General features: G+C 41.3%; 1 protein-coding gene across 3 annotated transcripts in view; it reads left to right on the forward strand.

Annotated features, from left to right (window-relative positions):
* Window positions 1-24,852, forward strand: part of ALS2 (alsin Rho guanine nucleotide exchange factor ALS2) — a 66,267-nt gene that overhangs the window by 37,345 nt on the left and 4,070 nt on the right. For all 3 annotated transcript variants that reach the window (XM_075933860.2, XM_075933861.2, XM_075933862.2), the window contains 18 exons: window positions 820-948; window positions 1,884-1,954; window positions 3,627-3,693; window positions 8,976-9,178; window positions 9,321-9,386; window positions 10,165-10,263; window positions 10,869-11,033; window positions 12,442-12,553; window positions 12,863-12,940; window positions 13,034-13,167; window positions 14,848-15,015; window positions 17,683-17,800; window positions 18,546-18,703; window positions 20,429-20,551; window positions 21,753-21,929; window positions 22,433-22,478; window positions 23,918-23,979; window positions 24,696-24,845. In XM_075933860.2, the coding sequence (XP_075789975.1) occupies window positions 820-948; window positions 1,884-1,954; window positions 3,627-3,693; window positions 8,976-9,178; window positions 9,321-9,386; window positions 10,165-10,263; window positions 10,869-11,033; window positions 12,442-12,553; window positions 12,863-12,940; window positions 13,034-13,167; window positions 14,848-15,015; window positions 17,683-17,800; window positions 18,546-18,703; window positions 20,429-20,551; window positions 21,753-21,929; window positions 22,433-22,478; window positions 23,918-23,979; window positions 24,696-24,845 (2,126 nt within the window). The remainder of the gene's footprint in view (window positions 1-819; window positions 949-1,883; window positions 1,955-3,626; window positions 3,694-8,975; window positions 9,179-9,320; window positions 9,387-10,164; window positions 10,264-10,868; window positions 11,034-12,441; window positions 12,554-12,862; window positions 12,941-13,033; window positions 13,168-14,847; window positions 15,016-17,682; window positions 17,801-18,545; window positions 18,704-20,428; window positions 20,552-21,752; window positions 21,930-22,432; window positions 22,479-23,917; window positions 23,980-24,695; window positions 24,846-24,852) is intronic.

Below are 24,852 nucleotides of genomic sequence, written 5' to 3' on the forward strand. Positions count from 1 at the left end.
GCAGATATGCCACACTCACAAACTCGCTGGTAAAGATAAACAGTCTAAGAATTTAAGTGACTATAAGTATTAGGCAAAAAGTCAGAGTGCTTACTAAAACAGCATTAAAATATAAACGCAGTCAGCTCTAGTAGACTAGGCAACCGTTAGATAAAGTTTTCCTCGCCCCCACTGGATAATGCAGTCAGTAGTACACTCATTTTACCGTTGACATCTGGGCCAGTCCTCAGAGTGTCCTGTTGTTTGCAGCATGGTGGGGCAGGAGAAGGGCAAAGTGTGGGCCCCTGTGTTTGGTTTTTATACCTCAGTCCATGTGCTTGGGGAGCACAAGCCCAGATGTGTCTGGGGGCATTGCTTAGTTTCCAGTCAAAGTAGAGCAATTCTCCAGGTGAGTGATTGTATTGTAGCTGGACAATGGCCATTGGCACCTGTGTGGGTGTTGATTCCTCTCCTTGCTGTTGTCTCTGGGCAGCCAATATCTAGTTGGTTCCCCAACTTGACAGCTTGTTTTAGTGACAACCATACAAAATGTTTATTGATGATATTCATATACTGATAGAGAAATGATTTTAGCAGATCCTAACCTTCCCCTAATATAAAACAGGCTTTGTAACCTATGCAAGATCACAATGATACAAAAATGAGGAATATGAGGGTTACAGGGCTGTCTCTCCAAGGTGCAGTGTGTCACACCCGTAACCTGTCCATGACTTTACAAAAAATCCCCATGACTAAAAAGTAGCCACCGTAACACAAACAACACTGAACTTCAGACGCTATCAAGTGCTTTTATTTATTTATTTTTAATCTAAACTGTAGGATTCCTTAAGGAGACCAGAACGTCGTCTAATCTGTGAAAGCAGTAACCGGGGGCTGTCCCTACAGCATGCTGGGAGATTCTCCGTGAACTGGTTCATCCTGTTCAATGATGCTTTGGTCCATGCTCAGGTGAGCCAATTCCCAGAGCTCTCAGAATTTGCAGTATTTTCACCCCAGCTAGTAGAAAGCGTGTTGCAGTTTTTCCATAGAGGGCATCTGTCGTTCGTAATCTAGGTTTTTTATATTATCTCTCACAGGTGTTGGAACTAGGGATGTTAGATATCAGGTGATAGTCGTGTAACCCCATGAAATCTTAGCAGTTAGATGACTATTCAATAGTCCCCGGGGGCAGGGCCAGTGGCCAGCAAGCTCCCAGCCCCACTCCAGGGGAGTACCCAGCCACTCCATGCTGCTTCATCAGTATCTGAAGCAGCAGCATGGGTTGGAAGGGGGAACTGGTCTGCCAGGGAAGCCTGTTTAAAACCCAGTTCCCCATACCGACCAACTGCCTGCCTCTGATGGAGTGGCAGCAGCCCTTGTCTGTGGAGGTGGGGTCTGAGCTCCCCATGGACAGATCCCACGGACGGGTTCTGCTGCTATGAAGCAGCCTCTCCTCCTGCAGTCCCAGGCTCACTGCGGACAGACGCTGTTCCATGGGATGCGGAGCAGCCTCTGTGAGGCACTTGGCCCTGTTGTGGACAGAGGCTGCTTCCTCCCCTAGCTCCTCCTTCCCCCCACCCCCAGTAGAGGCAGCAAGGGGGGGAAATGCCTAAGCTTATCGGTTAATCATATAGTCAACTACACATTGACGTCCCTAGTTGGAACACCGAGAAGTGTTGCCTGTTTCCAAAGAGGGTTAAAGTCATGTTATGGCTTCACAGGTATCCTAGTTTGCAGCTGGAACATCTAGGAACTACTAGCTTTCAGGGCACCAGTCTCATGCCCATGCCAATTTATGGGGAGACACAACTGCTGAGGAAGATGCATCATAAGGAATTTGTGGTGGGACAAATGGATGTATGAGCAATTTTAATTTTCTGTTTCCCCTTTTTTCCCTGCTACAGTTCTCAACACACCATATTTTCTCCCTTTCTACTCTGTGGGTGGAAGCTATTTCAGAAGAAGCTGATAATATGTGAGTATTCATCCAAAATCAGAGTTCGTTCTTATTTTTTTTTATTGCTGAAATAGTTATATGCACTAATAATAATAATATTTTAACTATTTGGATTAAGTCTTGTAAGCCAGGCACAGTATTGATTGTGTCCTTTGTTCATATATTCTAACTCAATCCAAATTATTATTATTTATTATTTTTGTGCATTTCACTGTGCTTGGTTAAAATAGAATCAAAGAATTGTAAGGGACCTCGAGGGGTCATTGAGTCCAGTCCCCTACCCTCATGGCAGGACCAAGCACTGCCTAGATTAGGCATATCAAACTCTAAACCTACTGAGGGCAGCACAAACAAAAACTGATAGCTTTCAGGGCCATGTAGCTTTCCCAGATGGTTTGTCGAGCCAAAAAAAAAGTGCATTTTAGGTGCCAAGCAGAAGGCACCAATACCCGACAGCTGGCACCTTAGGGCCACAAAAGAAAATGTACTTTGTCGGAAAGTCATAGCTATTTATTATTATAGATTATGTTTTAGGTATATTTTATAATATTACAATAATTTGTGTAAAAGTATTTGTTCATATTAAATATTTTTAAAATTTAATTTTACATATTTTTAAATTTAAATATAAATTTAACATACTTTTAAATTTTGTATATGATACGTAACTTGTTGAAATAAAAACAAGTATAGACCATGGTTAATCAGATAGAACAGGCTTCTGTGAAAATTTCAGATACTTTGTAAGTTTGAGATTTTGCATAAAGATATAATTATTCATGGAATTGCAAAAAATTGACACATTTATTGGTATAAAATTAATATACATTTTGTGATTTTTATTTGGGAATAAATAAATAAAAAACAAAATATTAACAAAACAACCCCTTCCTCTCCCCCAGAGCCAGGCACTCCAGTACCCTCGTTCGAACCCAATTCCTCTCCATTCCCCCAGAGCCAGGCACTCCCAGCCCCCTCCCCCAACCTAATGCCTCTCCTTTCCCCCAGAGCTAGGCTCCCCCAGCTCCCTTCCCAACCTAATACCTAGGTCCCAGAGTCAACGTTGCTGCCTGAGGCACTGGGGTGGCGTGAGCACAGCAGCCAGCTGTGAGCACCTGCTGGAGCGCCTAGCGCAGAGCACCAGCTGGCCGTGAGCGCATGCGCAGAGCAGCCAGGCCATCTGTGACCAGTTGCTGTGGGGCAGAGCGGCCCGGCTGTCTGTGAGCAGGCACTTGGCCATGTGCTCCGAGTGGCCAGCAGGCCGCATTTCATTCTTTTATAAAAAATGTTCTGGGGGCCGCAAAAAATTTTGATCGGGCTGCATGCAGCCCTCCAAATGTCAGTTTGACATGCCTGGCCTAGATCATCCCTGACAGGTGTCTGTCTAACCGGCTCTTAAATATCTCCAGTGATGGAGATTCCACACGATTCCATTCTATTCCTGTTTTGTATCTGTAAATTCCATAGTTCATGAACAGTGGGGATGATGAGGAGTCATTTCTGAGGCTTATGCTGTTATTGTTTTATTTTAAACCATCAGTTAAAGCAAAGTGCCACTCACGGTAACACTCACTTTTTTTTTTTTTTTATTGACCTTTGGTAAGAAGTCTAATTTATTTTTCTAAGCTGAAATCTTCAGCTGCTAGTGAATGGCCTGTCCTTGATTGGTTTTATTCTTGTTTCTACATAGGAATGGTTTGAAGGTTACTACACCAGAGGAGCAGTTTGTTCTTCTTGCATCAACACCGCAGGAAAAGGTAGGCAGACGTGGAACTTAATTATTTTTGGTGTTGCTAGCGAGACAAGGTGGTGAGCTAATCTAAGCTGGACCTCCCTCGTCTGGCACCCTTGGCACCTGACCGGTCCCGAACGAGAGGATTTGGCAGACCAGGGGAGGTCCTCTATCATTGGCTTCCTGTCACCGCTGCTGCTGCAGCCCCGCTGCCTAACTGGGGCTCCTCGTGGCCAGAGCTCCCCCATGGCTGCCAGCCTTGCTGCCAGACCTCCCTGCGTCTGGACTCTGTGGTTCAGCAACACCCATGGTCCTGCTGGACCAGAGGAATCCTGGTTTAGAGAGGTACAACCTATATCTATTTTTTTTTAATTGTACCAAGTTCTGTTGGTTAGTGAGATAAGCGTTCAAGCTACACAGAGTTCTTCTGGTCTGGAAAACAGTGTCATAACTACATATAAGATGGAACTGATAGTTTGGCATATCTGGTTAGCGTATATTCTACAGGACCATTGAAGATAATGGACTGTTACCACCTCTGTAGAACTAGGACAGAAACAGCAGGGCAGAATGGCTTAGATTGTTGTAATAAGCCATAAATCCAGTGTCTATTAAAACTACAAATTTTAGTGTCTGGCAGAGTTATGATAGAAATGTAGCCGTGTTAGTCTGGTGTAGCTGAAACAAAACACAGGACTATGTAGCACTTTAAAGACTAACAAGATGGTTTATTAGATGATGAGCTTTCGTGGGCCAGACCCACTTCCTCAGATCAAATAGTGGAAGAAAATAGTCACAACCATATATACCAAAGGATACAATTAAAAAAATGAACACATATGAAAAGGACAAATGGCGGGGGGGGGGGGGGGGGGGAGGAAGGTAAATGCCTGTGAGTTAATGGTATTAGAGGTGATAATAGGGGAAGCTATCTTTGTAATGGGTAAGGTAGTTGGGGTCTTTGTTCAGCCCCCCGCGGAGAGTGTTGAATTTTAGCATGAATACCAGTTCAGAGGATTCCCTTTCAAGGGCAGATTTGAAAGTCTTCTGAAGTAGGATGCATGTGATTAGGTCATTGAGACAGTGTCCTTTCTGGTTGAAATGGCAAGAAACTGTTTTTTCTTTGTGATCCTGTCTAATGTCTGTTTTGTGGGCATTGATTCTTTGGCGAAGTGTCTGAGACGTTTGTCCAATGTACATAGCAGACGGACACTTTCGGCACATGATAGCATAGATTATATTTCTGGATGCGCAGGAATATGTATTCTTGATCTTATAACTCACTTGGTTAGGCCCAATAATGGTGTCAGCAGAGTGAATATGTGGACAAAGCTGGCAACGGGGTTTGTTGCAAGGAAAAGTACCAGGGTTGGTATTAGTGTGGTATGTCCTGTGGTTATTGGTAAGAATCATCTTGAGGTTAGGTGGTTGTCTATAGGAGACTATGGGTCTGTCTCCCAGAGCTTCTTGGAGTTTAGTATCCTGTTCCACTATAGGCTGTAATTTATTGATAATGGGTTGGACAGGTTTAAGTTGGGAGCTGTAGGTGATAAGTGTTGTTCTATTGTTGGTTTTCTTGGGTCTGTCTTGTAGTAGATGGTTTCTAGGTATTTGTTTGGCTCTTTCAATTTGCTTTTTTATTTCTCCGGGTGGGTAGTTGAGATTTATAAATGCTTGGTAGAGATCCTGAAGTTTCTGGTCTCTGTCAGTGGGATTAGAGCAGATGCGGTTGTATCGAAGGACTTGGCTATAGATGATGGATCTTATGGTGTGTGCTGGATGGGAGCTGTGGAAGCATGTAGGTAACTGTATGAGTCAGTGGGTTTTCTGTAGAGGGTGGTGTCTAATTTTCCATTGTTGTACTGTGGTGTCCAGGAAATGGATCTCTCGTGTGGAATGGTCCAGGCTGAGGTTAATGGTGGGGTATAGGTTGTTGAAATCTCTGTGGAATGTCTCCAGTGTTTCTTGGCCATGCGTCCAGATCATAAAGATGTCATCGATGTAGCGTAAGTAGAGAAGGGGCAAAAGGGGACGGGAGTTGAGGAAATGTTGTTCTAGGTCAGCCATTAAGATATTAGCATACTATGGGGCCATGCATGTACCCATGGCTGTGCCGCTGATCTGGAGGTAATGAATGATCTGGCAGAGTTATGAATTTGAACTCCCACTTTCTCTTTGAAAGTGTTGGGCAGGTTTCCTTTGAGGATGAGGACCTGAGAGGTCAGACCTAGAGTGAACGTTTTGTGAAAAGTGTTCGCCCACAGGTGATATAGGGTGTTTCTGTATCTTATTTTACTATGTTAGCTCATTCAAGATTTTAGAGATAGACATGTAGTGAGTGGGCCGGGTGAGGACCACATGTTATGGTAGGAACGTGTAAGGCCCTATGTCTTGAAAGATGTGTTGATCATCGTTGCAGTGGAGCTACATCTGCAGATTTTGCATCTGTTATTCCAGAAGGATCTAGGGGTACGTCTAGACTACATGCCTCTGTCGCCAGAGGCATATAGATTAGGCTATCAGGCATAGGAAAATGAAGCGGTGATTTAAATAATCGCCGCTTCATTTAAATTTACATGGCTGCCGCGCTGAGCCGACAAACAGCTGATCAGCTGTTTGTCGGCTCAGCGCGGTAGTCTGGATACGCGGGTGTAGACATCAAAGGCATTTGTCGACCACCCAGGTATGCCTCCTGGGATGAGGATTATTTAAATCGCCACTTCATTTTCCTATGCCTGGTAGCCTAATCAACATGCCTCTGGCGACAGAGGCATGTAGTCGAGACGTACTCTAGTACAGTTTTGAGTAGGTGTGTCCTGGTCTGTGGGTAGCTTGCTTCTGATGAGGTTGGGGAGAGGTGTTGTTTGAAGATCAGAAGTAGGGGTTCAAGAAAGATTTCTTTCAGGATAGGGTCTTCATTGAGTGTAGCTTGTAGTTTGATACCCCCAATGGGTTCCAGAGTGTGGTGCTAAGTGACAACTAGGGGTGCGTCGTCAGAGTTGAAGCAGGTTCTCTCAGGAAATCTGGATGGCCTGGTCCATGGTGTGATCTAATTCTATGGTAAAGTGTGTGTGTGTGTGTGTGTGTGTGTGTGTGTGTGTGTGTGTGTGTGTGTTTTCTCTGAATTTTTTCCTTGGAGAATCTTATATGGTGTTTCAGTGTCTGGTTGTTACATATAAAGCTGCTCCAAGAAATCTATTAACAGACTTAGGAAGATAGGTGTGGTGATCATTTGGACCTGGTGTATTGTTGTGTGTAAGGTTCCATTGTTTGAAGCCAATGTGGTGTCCAGGAATTTGATGATACTGGTCAAGTGTTCCAGAAAGAGTGTAATGAACTGTTGGTGGAGGCTGAATTTGAGGTGGAGTGTAAGTTGTGTCTCAGAGGATAAAAATAACATCAGCGTTGTGATGTAGTGGGGCATCTTGCTGGTTGCTAGGCTTGGGCTGTCACCTACTGGCCCTGTCTGTGAGCATGGCCCAGCAGGGGGGCCAGACACTGCCCTGACCTGTTCTGAATAGGGGGAGGGAAGGAGGTTGGAACAAAGGAAGTATGTGGGGGGAGGAAGAGTTAGTCTGGGGCTGGAAACATGATGGAGATAGCCTAGGGAGAGGGCTTGGAGACTAGGGGCTCAGGCACCCTGCCGTAAGGGGTCTGGGGCCTCCTAGGCCCCCTTCTATTGCCACATCATGTCTACGCTGTGCTTTATTCTGGAAAATCAATAAACCCCTCTCTATTCTGCTGGCTGGTGGAGACTGTTCTGGCTGCTATGGGGTGCAGGATCGGGGGAACCCCGACTGTGCCGTCACAAGTGTATTTCAGGTATATCATTGGCTTGGGGTATATTTGCCCAGAAACTCTTCTTTGGGGTAGCCCCAGAAGATGTTGGCATATTGGAGACCTATCTTAGCGCCCTATGTCTGCTCCCATGGCTTCTGGACAAATTGTTCACTGTTGAATGTAAAATTTTTCTGGGTTAGGATGAAATGAAGGAACTTGGTGTGGCTATCTGAGGGTTGTTGATGGTCTTGTAAATATTTGAGGCAGGCAGCTATGCTGATGTAAAGGGAAGTGACATCCATGGTGACAAGCATGGCCTTCTGAGGGAGGCTGTTGCAATTTCCTCCAACTCCATATTATGGAGTGACCTGTAGGAAGCTGGTCCTTTGTGTGGTGAGTGGCTTGGGGGTGGCTTTTATAAGTTGTGGTAGTCCTTCACTGAGAGTGCTGAGCCAGATAGGATGTGTCTGCTTGGCTTCCCATGTTTGTGTATCTTGGGAAGCATCTCCTGGGGTGTGTTTGTTTGAGATTTGGTTTATAGTTTCTGTTGGAGTTGTTTGGAGAAGGATTTAATTATATCCTTAAATTCCTGGGTAACTGTGGCCTGGGGGTCACCTTTGGTGTTCTTTACAGTAGGTGGCGGCAGAGCATTGTCGACTGGCCTCATGACATAGTCATCACAGTTGAGGGCCACGATGACACCCCCTTTGTCTGATGGCTTGAGTGCTACATGATGGTTAGATGTTGGGGACTGCATAGCTGTCCTCTTGAAAGTGGAGCGATTATGGTGGATGTGATGTATGTTAAGGGTTTTCCAGTAACTCTTTTCCTGACACAATCCAAGTAATGATCAAGAGTGTGGTTTTGTCCCATCTGTGGTGTTTATTCAGATGGGGTTTTTTTCCCTTACAATGGTCATTGGTGATGTGGTAATTGAGTGTCGTCGTGTGAGAATTTCTCAGGCAGAATCCCTTGAATAATTCTTCTGGCTCTCCAAGTTGGTGTGGTACCAACTACTGTGGAAGGTCCCAAGTTCAGTCCCTTAGGAGCACAGATAATTCAACTCCAGTTAGTGGTAGTCTTGATTTAAATTGATGATCAGGTGTCATGTAGTGCTCATATGGTGGGTACTGGTGCCATGTGTTTTCTTGGATGTGGTGGTCATTGTAGTTCCACTTTATTTTTCTGTTAGATGGCTGTTGTGAGTTTTTTATATAGCTGTTTTGGATTTCATCTGATTTGCAGGTAACTTTCCTGATTTCTCTCCCCCCCCAATAACATAGGTGTGTGTGGTGGTGATAAGCATCTCTTTATAATGAAGAGATGGAGGAAAAACAATGGTGTATCTTGTCTTGCAGTAATGTGAGAAGGTATCCTGTGTGAATAGTATTCACTCAAGGAGCTAAAAACCTCAATCTTATTTATTAAAATGCCAGTTAGTTCTACATTTGTCCTGTGGTAATCTCTGTGTAGAAAGAGATGGATTATTACGGACAGTGGATTATTTACAGAGCATTTCTATTTCAGACAAAGTGGCTGAGGGCCATAAGCCAAGCTGTGGATCAGGCCCTAAGAGGGACATCTGACTTACCACCTTATGGAAGCAGTGGGAATATTCAGAGACAGGAGCCCCCTATTTCACGTAGTGCAAAATATACCTTTTACAAGGACCCACGGCTTAAAGATGCCATCTATGATGGGCGATGGCTTTCTGGGAAACCTCATGGCAGGTAAAAGCATTCAAACTCAACACTTCAGTGGGCTAGAAGGAAGTAGTTGTGTTGGTGTGCAAAATAGTCATTATTTTGCTTGCATGAAATGTGAGGTAATAGTGAAACTGGCTTAACTGTGATGGGCGTTTGTGTGTTCCAGAGGGGTCCTAAAATGGGTAGATGGAAGAATGTATTCTGGAATGTTCCGAAATGGCCTGGAAGATGGGTAAGAGCAGAGTTTGTAATCCTCTGAGCCAGAGAACAGAAAATGTGTTTATGGTACTAGTGTCTCTTTAGATCAAGGTTGTATGTATGTTAGGGATGTTAACTAACAATTAATTTACTAGTCGAGTAGTTGATGACATTTCCAGAAAGACAGCAGCACCAACATCTTGAGCCTCTGACACTTCATGTTCATATTAGACTCTGCCACCTTTATAACACCGCACTTTATAATCCTTTTGTTCCTTCAAGTATCTATAGTGGTGTTAGATGTTTAAATCCATAGTTAAAATAAGCCTGTGACCTAAGCCATGAAAGTATTTAAGAACTTGACTTGCGATAATGGTAGATCGGTCTGTTCTACCTGTGCAGTGCAAAGGGATAGAAGCAGACTTAGGATCTGAAATAATAAGAGTGATTTTAAAAAACTTTTTTTTTTTTTTTTGAGCGGGGTGGGAACTAAATGGTTTTGCTGGTGAGTTGCTTAGTCTTGTGCTGCAGGATTCCATTGCAGCACAAAAGCCAAAGCACTAATGGAGGAAGAGAAGGGTTGCTACAGGCCAGAACTAAATGTACAAGTAAACTAACCTAGTGACTTAGAACTCTTTTTTTTTTTTTTTTTGACAAAAATCTTATTTCTAGCAGCTGGCGATAGAGACGCAGTGCAATGTAATGTGGAAAAATGGTTTTGGTTTGATGTCTCTCTTTGTAAATAACTGAGTTTGAATTTGTCTCTACATCCGTATCATGGCTGTTCATGTCTGATCTTCATGCATTGGCAGGTATGGTGAATACAAAATACCAAACAAAGCCTTAACCAAGGATGACCGTTATGTGGGACATTGGAAGGAGGGCAAAATGTGTGGACAAGGAGTCTATAGGTAATGCCTTCTTTCATGAAGATATGTGCTCCTTGTGCGAGTAAGTGTGTAGTCCAAGAAGGAATAACTGTTGGCACTTCAGTTGCCATATCAAGTTCTGGTTTCAGCATCAGTTCATTCCCTTTGGGCGGTGCGCTGGAACTTTGATTTCTTTCCAGAGTGGAGGGCTATTGTTTCAAGTCTTCACACTGGCATTCCTATTGCTATTTTCATATCTCCAAACTCCTGGCTGTGCTTACTATGGCTTAATTTCCACATTACTTGGCAGTTTTGTGATGTGCACCCACTCTGAATGCTGTGACACGGTCTCTGTCTTACTGTTGCTTCCTGCTTTCAACCTGCACGTTTTTTGTCTTGAAATTCATTGTCACAAATCTCTCCTGGTATTTCATGTCTTACTTGCAAAAGGCTCTTAACATTCTTATACTCAGCAACCCTTTTTCATTCACCTCTGAGCCATACTTGTTCATCTCGTTCCACAGTGAGGCTTGGGGTTAACAGAGTCTCTGAAGGAAAAGGAAAACATTCAGTGTCTGTTCATGAAAAACCTTGGGCTGAAAGGATACAGAACAGAAGAACATGACCCATTTATTTTGTCATTACAGCTATGCCACTGGTGAGGTGTATGAAGGATGTTTTCAGGATAACATGCGTCATGGACATGGTCTCCTGCGAAGTGGTAAACTGACCTCTTCCTCTCCCAGTATGTTCATTGGCCAGTGGGTGATGGATAAGAAGACCGGATACGGAGTCTTCGATGATATCACAAGGTAATGTGTTGATAGCTACAATCCTAAACTTTTATTCTTTGGGGGAAAGGAATGAGTTGATATCTTGTGTGTGTTTTCAGTTTCTGCAGTTTGGCTTCAGTCCTTTTTAGGCTTTTGGGATTGATAGAGCAGGATTAGGAACTCCAAGTGTAGGCTCCCTTCCACAGCTTTTGTTTGAACCAATACTTTGAGACATCCTTTCCATCATATTTTCTGCTTGAAGCGTGACACTGACTGTGATAGCTTATTCAATACAATTCATACCTCTGCATGGCAAATGGCACACATAGTACAGCTCCCTCCCCAGGCCAGACTGGGAGCTGGGTAATTGATACTCATGCTTATTGGTTACCCATTTAAACAATTGCACTCTTGCATCCCTAGAGTAAACCTATGCAAAGAATTCATTGTTAGCTTCTCCCCAATGGCCTTATCTTTGTTGAGTGTCCCTTTAGCACCTTGATCATACAGGGACCCCACGGATTGTTTAGTGGTTTTCTCCTGCTTATGTGACTTTTTTTTTTGCTGTTCATTTTTTAATCTTTGGCTAGTTGCTCCCCAAGTTATTTTTGGGCTACCTAATTATATTTTTATACTTCCCTGGACTTGTCCTTGTGCTCCTATTTTCTTCAGTAAGATTAACTTCCAATTTTTAAGAGATACCTTTTTGCTTCAAACTGCTTCTTTCACTTTTTAAATTGAGTGTATACATTTAATTTGAACTTCTATAATGATTTTTAAGAAGTTTCTGTGCAGGTTGCAAGCATTTCAGTTTTTTGACTGTATCTTTTCATTTCTGTTATCTAGCTTCCTGCTTTCTCTCTCTGTGCGTGCTTGCATGCGTTCGTTCCCCCCCACACTTTCTGAAGCGAAATGCTATAATGGTGGGCTTTGCTGGTGTTTTTCACCTCCATGAGGATGTTCAACTTAAATAGCAACCATAATATAAAATTGTCAATCAGTTCAGCTACATTCATCTTTTGATCACACTCTGAACCCCAGTTGGGACTAAATCAAGTATAGCTTCTCCTTTTGTGGATTTCGGGTACCCAAGGTCTAGCTCCTTCCATTCTAAGATGACATGTATCAGCGTGGGGATAGTTGAAATCCCCAATTATTGAATTTTTTGTTCTTTGTAGGCTATCTTCCAGAACATCTAAAATACTAAATTTCATAGTAACAGTCTTGCCACCTGTAGTCATTTCAATGTATTTTTGTTAATATTTATGTATGTCTGCTGTTGAGAATCCTGTTCCATTGAATTTGTGAAATCACTTTTAAATGCATGACATGTGAGTTGCTGACCTTGTGAACCACATCTTCAATGCTACAGTGGAGCCCAAGAGGAAATGGATTTCCTCCAAACATTAGGCTATTTTCTCTAACTCTGTTTTTCTGATTTCTGCAGAGGAGAAAAATACATGGGAACATGGCAAGATGACCTCTGCCAGGGAAATGGTGTTGTGGTTACTCAGTTTGGACTGTACTATGAAGGAGCCTTTAGCAACAACAAAATGATGGTGAGCTGGACTGTGGATTGCATACTGGATTTTTTCACCCAGCTGTTGTTTATCCTGTACAGCACTCTACATCTCACTGTCAAAGCTGAACACTTCTCTTTTGTAATTTTAAATTCTTCTTTTTAATGGCCGGCCTGTGCTGCAGCCTCCTATGGAAGTTGTAATTTTAAAAATTCAACACTTACCAGCAGATGTAATTTGAGATACCATAGTATACTTCTGTACCTAGAATGTAGTCTTTTTAATGGTGACTACTGTACACACTATCTGTCCGTAATCTGTTGCATTAATTATATTTTCTTTATATAGGGAACTGGGATTTTGCTTTCTGAAGATGACACAGTCTATGAAGGAGAGTTTTCGGATGATTGGACACTTAGTGGAAAGGTTGTAATTATGCTTTTTGGGTTCCGTATTGATCATTTCTGAATGGGATTCAGTTTAATTCTTTTCCCTGCTCCTTCTCTTCCCTCTCACAAGGGAACCCTGACCTTGCCAAATGGAGATTACATTGAAGGTCTCTTCAGTGGAGAATGGGGATCTGGAATAAAAATCACTGGAACCTACTTCAAACCCAGCTTATATGACAGTGAGAAGGACAAACCTAAAGCATTGTGAGTTATAGGTAGAGAATCTCTGCTGTTCTGGCTGAGTAGTGCCTCAGTTGCACTCAATCTCATTCAAAGCTAATTAATTCAGCAACAACATTTGACCTGGAACAATGACTCTTGATTCGTACTGTGTCTTTACTCTTTGTTGGAGAAGAGTCAAGGCTTAGCATTGCAAGTCCTCAAAGACGAGCGCAGGATGGTGGACTTGGGGAGGCTTGCTTTTGTCATGTTTGTGGGTTTTTTCCCTTCTTCCATCCCAGAACACTAGCTGGGGGTGAAGGTAACGAGAGTTTCGGAACACAAGTTATACGACTGAATTCAGAGACTTCATGGGAAAAGGATGGAATAGTTCTGTTTGAAAAATTGTTGGCCACTTTTGGAGTTGTCATTAGTTCTGTGGGGAATCTGTTTTTAACACCTAAGTTAGAACTAGGAACTTGCATAGAAAGTAGCTAACAGCAATTGGAAATGTACTAAGGGAGCCTCATGGATCACAAGCAATGGTGTTTCCACATCTTGGCAAAGCTAATTCTAGAAAGCGTTAATTAAACGCTCATATACTATTGATTCTTCAGTTTCAGGATCAGTAAAACTCACTCTGAAATTTCAGAAGTGTATATTAGAATGAGAACTGTAGCCCATATGTTTGGATGCCTTGTCACTATGCTTCCTGAAACATTCACTAGTATTATCTTTTGACAGCACTGACACCTACAACTTGATGCAAAGTTAAACAGGCATCCCTGCTGAACTGAACACTTGCAATCTTAGCTAGCTGTCTGCTTTTCACCCCAGTAGGGAGTCTATGAATAAATGTATGTACACACTACTTGTTTCACAGCCAGTCTTCACAAGAGTTCTATCTGTCTTCATAACATATTGTTGTAAAAAAGGCTAGTTGCCCACCTTTTATGGAGGTATGAAACTAGACAGCATTGCAATCGAAGTGCTGGCAGTTCTAATTGTGCTTAGTCTCAAGTGCTGGGAAACAAGTTAAGAACATTAAAAAAAGCTATCGGTGTTGAGAACACTTTATGTGGCTTTACCTAAATGTGTATAAAACTGTCAGTCACTGGCAGCTTTTGTTCCTTCAGGGGGTCTCCAGGCTTTTTTCTGGGAGTATCAATAATGGTGAAGGTAGACACTGCCAAATGCAGCACACTTCCTTGTCTCCAATATTTATTACATCAAAGCAATGCATATCTGAGGCACTACATATATTCCATGTTAGAACTGAGTATGTGTGTCATATATAGGAAGACACTATTAAAAGAGTAGAGACTAATGTTTCTAATGTCCTAAATTGTTGAATTGGAATCTGTTTCTGTTCAATCTGTTGTTAAATAAGTACACAGATGGCTGTATGTTTCAAGGCTGCTCTTAAAAAGTGAGAAGAATAAGGGTATTGCTGGTCCTTAAATGAGCTCATTTCAGAAACTTTTGGTAGTCTCTAGATGTAGTCCTAAAGCTTAACATAAAAGCTATCTCAGAGATAATAGATATCTGATGCTAGCCATTAAGATAACATTAGCTATTAGACTTAACATTCATAACATTTTAAATGTTCAGCTTTCCTCAAACAAGTGTAAAAACATCGTACAAGCATGCAGATATAATTGAGTGCAGTTTTATGTTCCAAGATTGTTATGAATCAGAGTTGGCATTTGGTGGTGGTTTTATCAGGAGGAAGCTTGGAATCCTAGCCGTGCCTGCTGATGAGAAGTGGAAGGCAGTGTTTGAAGAATGCTGGCACCAGCTGGGTTGTGAGAATCCGGGCCAGGGAGACAGATGGAAGGCCTGGGACAGCATTGCTGTGGCTCTCACCACCAACCGACGTCAGCACAGAGACAGGTTAGTGTGCAGCTGCATAGTTGCCAGGATGAAGAAGTTCTTTCAAAAGAAGCTGGGCTCACACCATGGGAAGATTAAGAAAATGTCTTTTCTAAGTACATTTTATCCTAAAATGCAAACAGGTTTTTAGTACATATCTACTGGCAGGAGTTAGTTTGGATTGATAGATGATGTTATACATATTGAGCAATATATGTGTGAACGAATATTGGTGTTAGCATCCAGAGCAACTGCACCTGTATTCCCTCCTTGCAGCCCTCTAGGGGTATCCACTCATAAGCTTCCAACGCTCTAGTCATCACCTGTTTTCTCCTTCCTGACTGGGGGTTTTCAGGCTGCACAGTTTCCCTGCCTTCACTGAGTACCCCCATTAAGTCAGACTATCTGAGCAGACCTCTGATGGCCTCTGAGGAGGAAAGCTTAATTGCCCATAGGCGTAAGTTAGCTATGGTGAAAGCTTAAACATTGGATAAATGGACGGTAAGATGGATAGAAAGATGGCTAGAAGGCCGGGACCAGCAGGTAGTGATCAATGGCTCGATGTCAGGATGGCGGTCAGTTTCTAGCGGAGTGCCCCAAGGTTCGGTTCTAGGACCGGTTTTGTTCAATATATTTATTAATGATCTGGATGAGGGGATGGATTGCACCCTCAGCAAGTTTGCAGATGACACTAAGCTGGGGGGAGAGGTAGATACGCTTAAGGGCAGAGATAGGGTACAGAATGACTTAGACAAATTGGAGGATTGGGCCACAAGAAATCTGATGAGGTTCAACAAGGACAAGTGTAGAGTCCTGCACTTGGGACGGAAGAATCCCAAGCATAGTTACAAGCTGGGGACCAACCGGTTAAGTATTATTCGGCTTTGGTGAGGCCACATCTGAAGTATTGTGTCCAGTTCTGGGCCCCCCCTACAAAAAGGATGTGGACGCATTGGAGAGGGTCCAGCGGAGGGCAACCAAAATGATTAGGGGGCTGGAGCATATGACTTATGAGGAGAGGCTGAGGGACTTGGGTCTGTTTAATCTGCAGAAGCGAAGAGTGACGGGGGATTTGATAGCAGCCTTCAACTTCCTGAAGGGAGGATCCAAAGAGGATGGAGAGAGGCTGTTCTCAGTAGTGACAGATGGCAGAACAAGAAGCAATGGTCTCAAGTTGTGGTGGAAGAGGTCCAGGTTGGATATTAGGAAAAACTATTTCACTAGGAGGGTGGTGAAGCTCTGGAATGGGTTACCTAGGGAAGTAGTGGAGTCTCCATCCCTAGAGGTGTTTAAGTCTCGGCTTGACAAAGCCCTGGCCGGGTTGATTTAGTTAGAATTGGTCCTGCCTAGAGCAGGGGGCTGGATTTGATGACCTTCTGAGGTCTCTTCCAATTCTATGATTTAAAAAAAGAAAATATTAAAAATAATAACAACGCTACTTATATGCTAGCTTGCTTACCATCGATGATCTTAGCTCTAATAAGGGTTCTGGCAGTGGCAGGTGATCAGTCCTTCAGACCCTGTGAAGGAATCACAAGTTCATAAAAGCATACCCATGAATTTGAGAGTCTTCCCTTGGTACAGTTTGAGTCTAATCCGCAGAGACCCTGAACAGGCAATCGGCCAGACAACAAACTCCTTCCCAAGGTGGGTCTGGAGATGGGGGAATTTGCATCCCACTTATCCAAGTATTTTCTAGGGATACACGTTCAACTAAAAGTATTGAGAAACAGCCATATCAGTCACAACGGATTGATATATATTAGACATTTTCCTTAAACAATTTTTTTTCTTTTGCAATTTACATAAGTGTCTATCTTAAGTGATTTTTAAGTAATGTTTAGAAACAGTCTTGATCTGACCCTGCTCTGAAGTGTATTAAAAGATCCAACTCTGTAATAAAGGATTTAATTAATAGAGAACATGATCCAACTTACATACTCCTCAGAATGATTCATAATGTATTTGAAAAGAAGTAAATGCTGACAAGGAGATGCTGAGGTAAAGCTAGGAGGAAGAGTTTTCAGCTGAGATTTGAAAATCACTAATAAAGAAAATAAGTACAGAAAAGCTGTAAAGAGTTTCAGAAAAGGTCTTGTCCCAAGTGTGCCAATCGTGCAATGGAAAAGATGAAGCTGGCATTAGATGAAGGTGGGAGAGATCCATGAGACAGCTAGAGTATATTGATGCAGGGTTTTTAAAAACAAGAAGCCTTTTGGAACATGATGCTGAAATTAGTGTTCAACTAGATTGATTTCCTATCAAAGAAAGGCAGTGGGGCTCTGTTGTTTCATGGACATGACAAGGTAGACAGCGGAATTCTGCACATTCTGGAATGTGGAGAGGTGAGATTTTGATAGGCCAGAGAGAAGAAAATTGCAATAGAAGAGTTGAGATGAGAAAAAGTATGTATGAACTGCAGTGGCAGTGAACTGTGGAAGTGGTGACGGACATCTTTACAGGTATAGATGCTGGCGGAGCGAGACAGTTCAGGGTGAAAAATGTCAAATATTGCAAGGTTTGAGAAGAGAAATAAACTGTTTCCTAATATTACATCTCCTTCCCATGTTAAGATGTGTATATATAAGGTTATTCTTCAACTATTTAAAATCGGATGGAAGTATATGCACATGTACTGTCTGTATTTCATGTATAATCCATGTGATATCTGTCCTTGTATCTTGACAGCCCAGAACTATTGAGTCGTTCGCACACTCAAACGCTGGAGAGTTTAGAGTTCATTCCACAACATGTTGGTGCCTTCACATTAGAGAAATATGAAAATATCAAGAAATATTTAATAAAGGTATAGTTACCATCATCTAATATTGCTTGCTGTTATCCACAAAGCATGATTTCAGGTGTCAAACATGATCATTGATTGAAATCAGCTGGATAATTTAAGTGGCAATATCAATGTACGGTGTCTCTTACTTTCTGTACATGCATGTTTAGATAGCACGAACTATCTCATAAATAACTGCCAAAGTCACTTAACCAAATAATAAGAAAAATATACAGGAGTTTCTTTTTATGAAGCGAGCCATGATGGTCACTTCTCTGGTAATACCAATCTGCTCGTGGAGTCTGTTCCTTGCTTCATATGTTACATCTCCCTAGAAAGCAAAGCGTTGGGTCCTAATAGAGCAGTCTATGGAATTTTGAGGTGTTTGCGAAGTTACTGAAATATTTTGTGGATTTTCTGTATAACTGCATAATGATACACCGATTTACCTGAGGAGTCTGTAATGTGAACTCCTATGTAATAAAGGAGTTTTCTGAACTTTTTAGTGAAGTGCAAACTTCAGAATCAAAATCAGTAACTTTCTGGAGTTTAGTTTGTGTGTAGTTGATGTGCATGTATAATCTCTTTATTTAAAAAAAAAATAAATTATTGAACCTGGAGTAGTTGAACTGCAGACACCTGCTTGCCACTCTTGGACTCGAGTTTCTTTTTATTCATAAGGGATAATGTTTCTGTCTCTTGGATTTGTCTTACTGCTTCATAGCTGGAGATTTATCTCTCTCACTCCAATTAATATTTCACTCAGGCCTGTGACACCCCTCTTCACCCTCTGGGGAGCCTCGTAGAGACACTTGTAGCTGTGTACAGAATGACCTACATTGGAGTGGGAGCCAATCGGCGCTTACTACAGGAGGCAGTAAGAGAAATTAAATCCTACCTCAAACGCATCTTCCAGTTGATCAGGTAAAAAGCATCATGTTTTAAATCAGATTGCTGCTGGAATTGAAAAATATTTTATTCTCCCAATCTGGTTAGTATTAATTTGGCCCTGTGTGCTAGAATTTGGTCATTTCTCTTCAATTTAAAACCCTTTAAAGAGTCAAAGGAGGATTCTGTGCTTACCTTGGCTGTTGAATCAGGACAGAAAATCCTTTTCCCTCTGAGGACTCCATCCACTGTGAAACCCGTTAAGATTCTGTTCACAGTGGAAGGTGTTCTTCAGTGTTGTTGTTTCTAGCTGGGTACTAAGGGCTTGACCACTCTGTATTTTAGTTGTGCACTAGCTGGCCTGTTTCAAATTACAATAATGCAGATTGGTAGTGCATACTAGAAAGGTCCATGCAGCCCAGTTAATATGGAACACACTAGAATTTACACCTGTCTAGGGAGGACAAGTGCTCATATAGACAAGTCCTGATGTCTGTTTCCCAACTAATGTAGACAAACATGTTTGAAGGGATGATATTATAGCAGCATATAAACCAAGCTCAGACACATAGCACAGAGTTTTCGCTCATCTATATTGTCCGTTGTTACTAAAGAATGTGCTTACATTTTTGCCACCTGCTGTAGTTGTAGTACTGTAAGTTATTCTCCAAACTGTCCATCTACCATAGATGTCTGCATTTTTAGCGTGTAGACGAAGATTTTAATATAAAGTTTGTGCAAAACTGCGTGTTTTAGTTGTTCAATTTTGACTAGGAAAACATTACACCAAATTTACCAGCAGGTACTGAGCCTTTTATAAACTAAACCTTATGGTGACACACATGACATGTACAGTGAATCTCATTATAAGCTTCTTTAAAAACGTGCAATAGATATGTAGCCGTGTTAGTCTGGTCTAGCTGAAACAAAAAACAGGACTATGTAGCATTTTAAAGACTAACAAGGTAGTTATTAGGAAGCTGGTCTGGCCCACGAAAGCTAATAAACCATCTTGTTAGTCTTTAAAGTTCTACATAGTCCTGTTTTTTGTTTTAAAAACCTGAATTTTAAATATGAATAAGAAAATGTGGTTTAAAACTGTAGATTTCTCAGGGGTTTCCCCCCAAATCAAACAGTAGTTACTCTCTCTACAAACTTTCTAACACTATGCTACTCTATCCGGGTCTGTAGTTGATGACTGTTTCAATTAACAACTAGTAAGGAAAGGCCGAATTGGAAAATAAAGATATGTGGGATGAAAACCTTAAATTAGTAAAATAATTATTTCAGCTCACAATATACCCTTATTAATTCTCTGGGCTATATCATGTAATTCCAAGTTTGTTTTCTGTGTCTCTAAATTTTCCAGGAATCCAACTGTTAATGAGTACTGTTGTGAGTGTATTATGTCGACAGTTTATGGTTTCTTAATTACTGGTCCCAAATGTGGCTTAAGGAGATGGTTATAGTTTATTAAAAAACCTATGATCTTGCCTGAAAAGTTAGGAATTAAATGAAAAAGCAGCTGAGGAAAAATAACCTAATGAATGGGTATCAAGTTGTTTCTGTTTGTGTCATAAGTTTAAGTACTTGGACATGGCTTTGCTGCTAGGCTCATCTGGAAGGAATCACTATGCACAACTTGTGTGTTAGTCGAATGGCTCTCAAATTACCCATGTTTTTCCTTCATAAATCACTGCGGTAGTCATACTTACAGACTCTTGTAATAAATTAAGTGAAGCAATTATGTGTTATTTTTAGGTTCTTGTTTCCTGATCTTCCTGAAGAGGGCAGCACAATTCCATTCTTGGTGACTGAGACAAAGAGAAGGAAGTCTTTTTGCAGTGGGAAAATGGACTCCAGATCAGAATCTCCTGAACCAGGGTGTGTAGGGAAAACATTTCTCCAATAAGCTAGTCAATTAATAAATTAGTACTGGTTCATAAAGTAACCTCTTTTTAGGAAAGCATTTAAGTATGTCCTTAAGTTCTGTCCTGAACTAGGACCTTAGGTTTGTACCCGTGTTACACTTTCCAAGGGAAAAAAGATTTATCTGTTAAGGAGGAGGGAAAATAGCTTTTGGTTCTGAGACTGTTGTAAGCAAACATCCATGTGAATTCACTCAACATACTTCATTCTGAGTGACCTAAAGTAGAGACTAAATGTCAATATCATACTTGAATGGCTGGAAGATGAATGGTACATTATGATTTATATTTTGCATACAAGTTTTGAATTAGAATTGTGTGCAGTTCTAATTGTCCCGTCTCAAAAAGGAAGTATTAGAATTGGGAAAGGTACATAGAAGGGCAACAAATATTCATTAGGGGCATGAAACCACTTCTATATGAAGAGAGATTTAAAAGGCTGGTACTGCTCAGCTTGGAAGAGATAACTGGGGGCGGGGGGAGGGATACAGCAAAGGTTTTTAGAAAGTCAGAATGGTGTGGAGAAAGTGAATAAATGTTTACTACTTCACATAGCACACAAATCCAGGGACACCCTATGAAATTAATAAGCGGCAGGTATAAAACAAACAAGCCTGTGGAACTGATTACCAAGTGGATGTTGTGGTAGCCAAAAGTATAACTGAACTCAGTAAAGAACTGGATAAGTTAATGGAAATAGATCCATCAATAACTATTAGTCAAGATGGTCAGGATCATAACCCCTTGCTCTGGGTGTCCCTAAAGTAAGCCTCTAACTGCTGGAAACTGGTACTGGATGGATCACTTGATACATTGCCCTATTCTGTTCATTCCCTCCGAAGTATCTGGCACCAGCCAGTGCTGGGAAACAGGATACTGGACTACATGGATCATTGGTCATGACCCAGTGTAGTCTTATGTAGGAAAACCTATGTGGTTCCACAGCATTGTACTTGAGCTGTGCTGTTAAATAAAGGATCTTACTCATAAGTGTCACTTGAGCACAGGGGTTAGTTCCTCTCCTTATCCTTCTCCCCTAAAGAAAATATCCTGAAGTGGCTATATAGATGCTCTAATTGTTTGGCTCAATTCATTTTCTACAAATGTATATTTTGGTTCTCTCCTCCCCCCCCCCTTTTTCTCTTCTGTTTTTTTAGTTATGTGGTAACCAGTTCTGGGCTGCTTCTTCCTGTGTTGTTACCACGACTCTACCCTCCTTTGTTTATGTTGTATGCCTTAGACAATGAACGCGAAGAAGATATTTACTGGGAATGTGTTCTGCGTCTAAATAAACAGTCAGATTCAGCTCTTCTGAGCTTTCTTGGGGTTCAGACGTGAGTATGCTGTTATAAGTAATGTCTTTAACACTAAAACAAAAATGTGATATTTGGAAAACCGTGGCCAAATGAAGGCACCATCCCAAAAAACTTCCTATGCTCTAGGAATGTGTCGTGTGCTGCTTCTATGTTTCCTTTGACTATCAAAACATCTGTGTGTAACTGTATCTTTGCAGTAAGTAGTATGTGAGGGCTGGTTACACAAATGCTCATTTAAAACATGGTACTGGTGATAGGAAAAGTAGTCTAACTTTTTAGTGATATATATTTTTGCTTAAATGCGGTGGCAGTTCTTTAAGAACTGGAAGGTTGTTTCTCAAATTATAGCATTTTCAACTATATCTGCAAAGTGTTATGTAATCACGTGGCGGGGAAAAATTAAAAAAACCCACCTCTAGTCTCTTTTTGTACATAAAGAGCCAAAGGTTGGGGGTTTTTTTACGTCACTTTTTAAAAACAGTAACTCATTCCATGAATTGAATACATGTGGTTTCTTGCAGCAAATTTTGGCCAGTGACTGTGTCCATCCTTGGAGAAAGTAAAAAGGTATATCCACTTCTGAATGGAACAAAGGGTTATGTGAGCTCTCATGCTTTGCGGCACATTATTATTTTTACTTTTTCTTTGTACTTGCATCTTTCATACGTACTTTAAAGATCCATTAGATGTCCTCTAGGGATGTAAGAGTTTAACTGGTTAACCAATAAGCTGATGCTTCTCTGTTCCTGTTAACTGTTAAACTGTGTTGGGGAGCCTATGGGGCTGGGAGCCCTTTAACCATGTAATCAATGGAATTTCGGTTAGTTACATGGTTACTATTTTTTAACACTTTTACATCCCTTATGTCTTTACTGAAAACAGTTTGGTCCACAGTTATAAAAGGGGATGAGGTTAGAAACATCTCTTACCAGGAATAAGCTGTAAGATGCATTTGATGAAGACTTTTTAAAACAAGATAATACAGCTTTTATTATAGATCATTACCTTACTGAAAGGGTGGCTTTAGTAAGGATGATAAAGGAACAAATTACAGTGTATATAGTTAGGAATAATAGTCACTTTACAGTAGTCAGTTCTATTTTCCACTAATTGTGGCTTAACAATCAGAAGTCTCTTACTAGTTAACTGAAATATTTTGCTTAAGTAGATGGCTAGATTTATGCTGTGGAGAAAAAATAGGATGGAAATTTCAATCAAAACCTTCAAATTTGCTTTTTAAATTTTCCATGGAGATTAAGAGCCTTTCAGTTTTAGGTCACTACTTCAGTCAGCACAGGTCAGTAGTGACTGAATGTCTTTTTCATCAGATGGTTGCAGTTATGAGAGACTATTTTGGTAGTCTTCTTCTAATTCCTTTTCAGAAAAGTGCCCTCATTAGGGATGTTAAAGTGTGTTTATGTAATTGTAACTGCAGAAATTTTCAGTGGTTACATGGTTACAGGCAGCGTAAGGGGGCAGGCGGCTCCTCCTTCATACCGGCTCCTGTCTGCTTTCCCCCAGCCACCACTGCCTCTGATACAGAGGCAGCAACACTGGAGTGGGGGCACTGCGTGTAACCATTCACTTTAGGCTCATCGGTTAACCACATCCTTAATCACCATCACAGAAATTTTCAATATCATTTACTCTAATCTGCCTCCTGGTTGGCATCATGAGGAGTGAGGCAAAAGACTGAATTTCTCTGCCTCTACACTGGGCCCTTCCAAGTCACATTTGAGAGACATTGGTGGGGCAGTATGAGAGAACCTACATGAACAATGTCCAGACAGCTAACAGTTTTGTTGACAGAGGACTTTAAGTTTCTTAAGTCAATTTAGTATCTTTCTGAGCCTCCAAATCACTTTATAAAATATATATTTTTATTTTACTGCATTTTTCTCACTCCTATTTAATACAGTTGTGTAGCTAACTTTGCAGCAGTCATGTTCTCTTGCTTGTGAGCTCCTAGGTATTTACTAAAAGATTCTAATCTCCTGATTATCTAGGTGACACCAATCACAAAAGATGCTTGTTTTGCCTCAGCAGTTGAATGTTTACAACAGATCAGGTAATCCTTTGACTTTAGTTTTTCTACTCAGAATTAAAAATGCTATTAAAGCTAATGTTTGACATAAAGATTGACATGATACGCAGGTTAAGAGAGAAATACCTGAGCATTAGTTTGTGATCTTCAGTTTGCCTCAGGATATTGTTGCCATTCACATTGTAATAAAGAGCCTTTTAAGACTTTTCTTTCTGACAAAAAATGTTAGTAACTCTTCATAGTGCTCTGTAAAGCAGTGGGTGACACATGGTATCATCTAGGCAGGTCTTCGTAAGCTACCGTGCCAAGAACAAATGGGAGAAGATGCTTAATCAAGTATGCATGTGCATTTTAAGCGGTCAGGACAAAATGGCTTATTTCATGGAGGTAGTTTTCATAGCTAATAACTGGAAAAGATCTCATTTGATGAACGTGCTGCTTTTAAAAATATAGAAGTGGCAGTATTGAAGCCCGGACTTAAAATCGTTTAACACTTTTTTTGCTCAACAATATCTCTTGGTTTGGTTCACATACCATTCAGTATGCTGTGCAGTTGGTATATTCCTAGAAATGGGCAGCTTTTGGTGTGTGATGCAAAGGTCATCAGTGGCTATTTTGGAGGGTTTTATCTTTCTAGAAAAGGAAGAAAAAACACAAATGAATAAACTGACTTTTTATTAAGTGAACTAAGTGAACATGCAACTTTTTATTGTAATCCTACTGGTTTCCTTTCCCAACAGTACGACCTTTACCCCATCCGACAAGCTGAAGGTGATCCAGCAGACTTTTGAGGAGATCTCTCAGAGTGTGCTTGAGACTCTCCAGGAAGATTTCCTATGGTCAATGGATGACTTATTTCCTGTGTTTCTCTATGTGGTGCTGCGAGCCAGGTGAACA

This window comes from Pelodiscus sinensis, chromosome 7 (genome assembly GCF_052426305.1).
Source record: "Pelodiscus sinensis isolate ZL-2025 chromosome 7, ASM5242630v1, whole genome shotgun sequence".
NCBI lineage: Eukaryota > Metazoa > Chordata > Testudines > Trionychidae > Pelodiscus > Pelodiscus sinensis.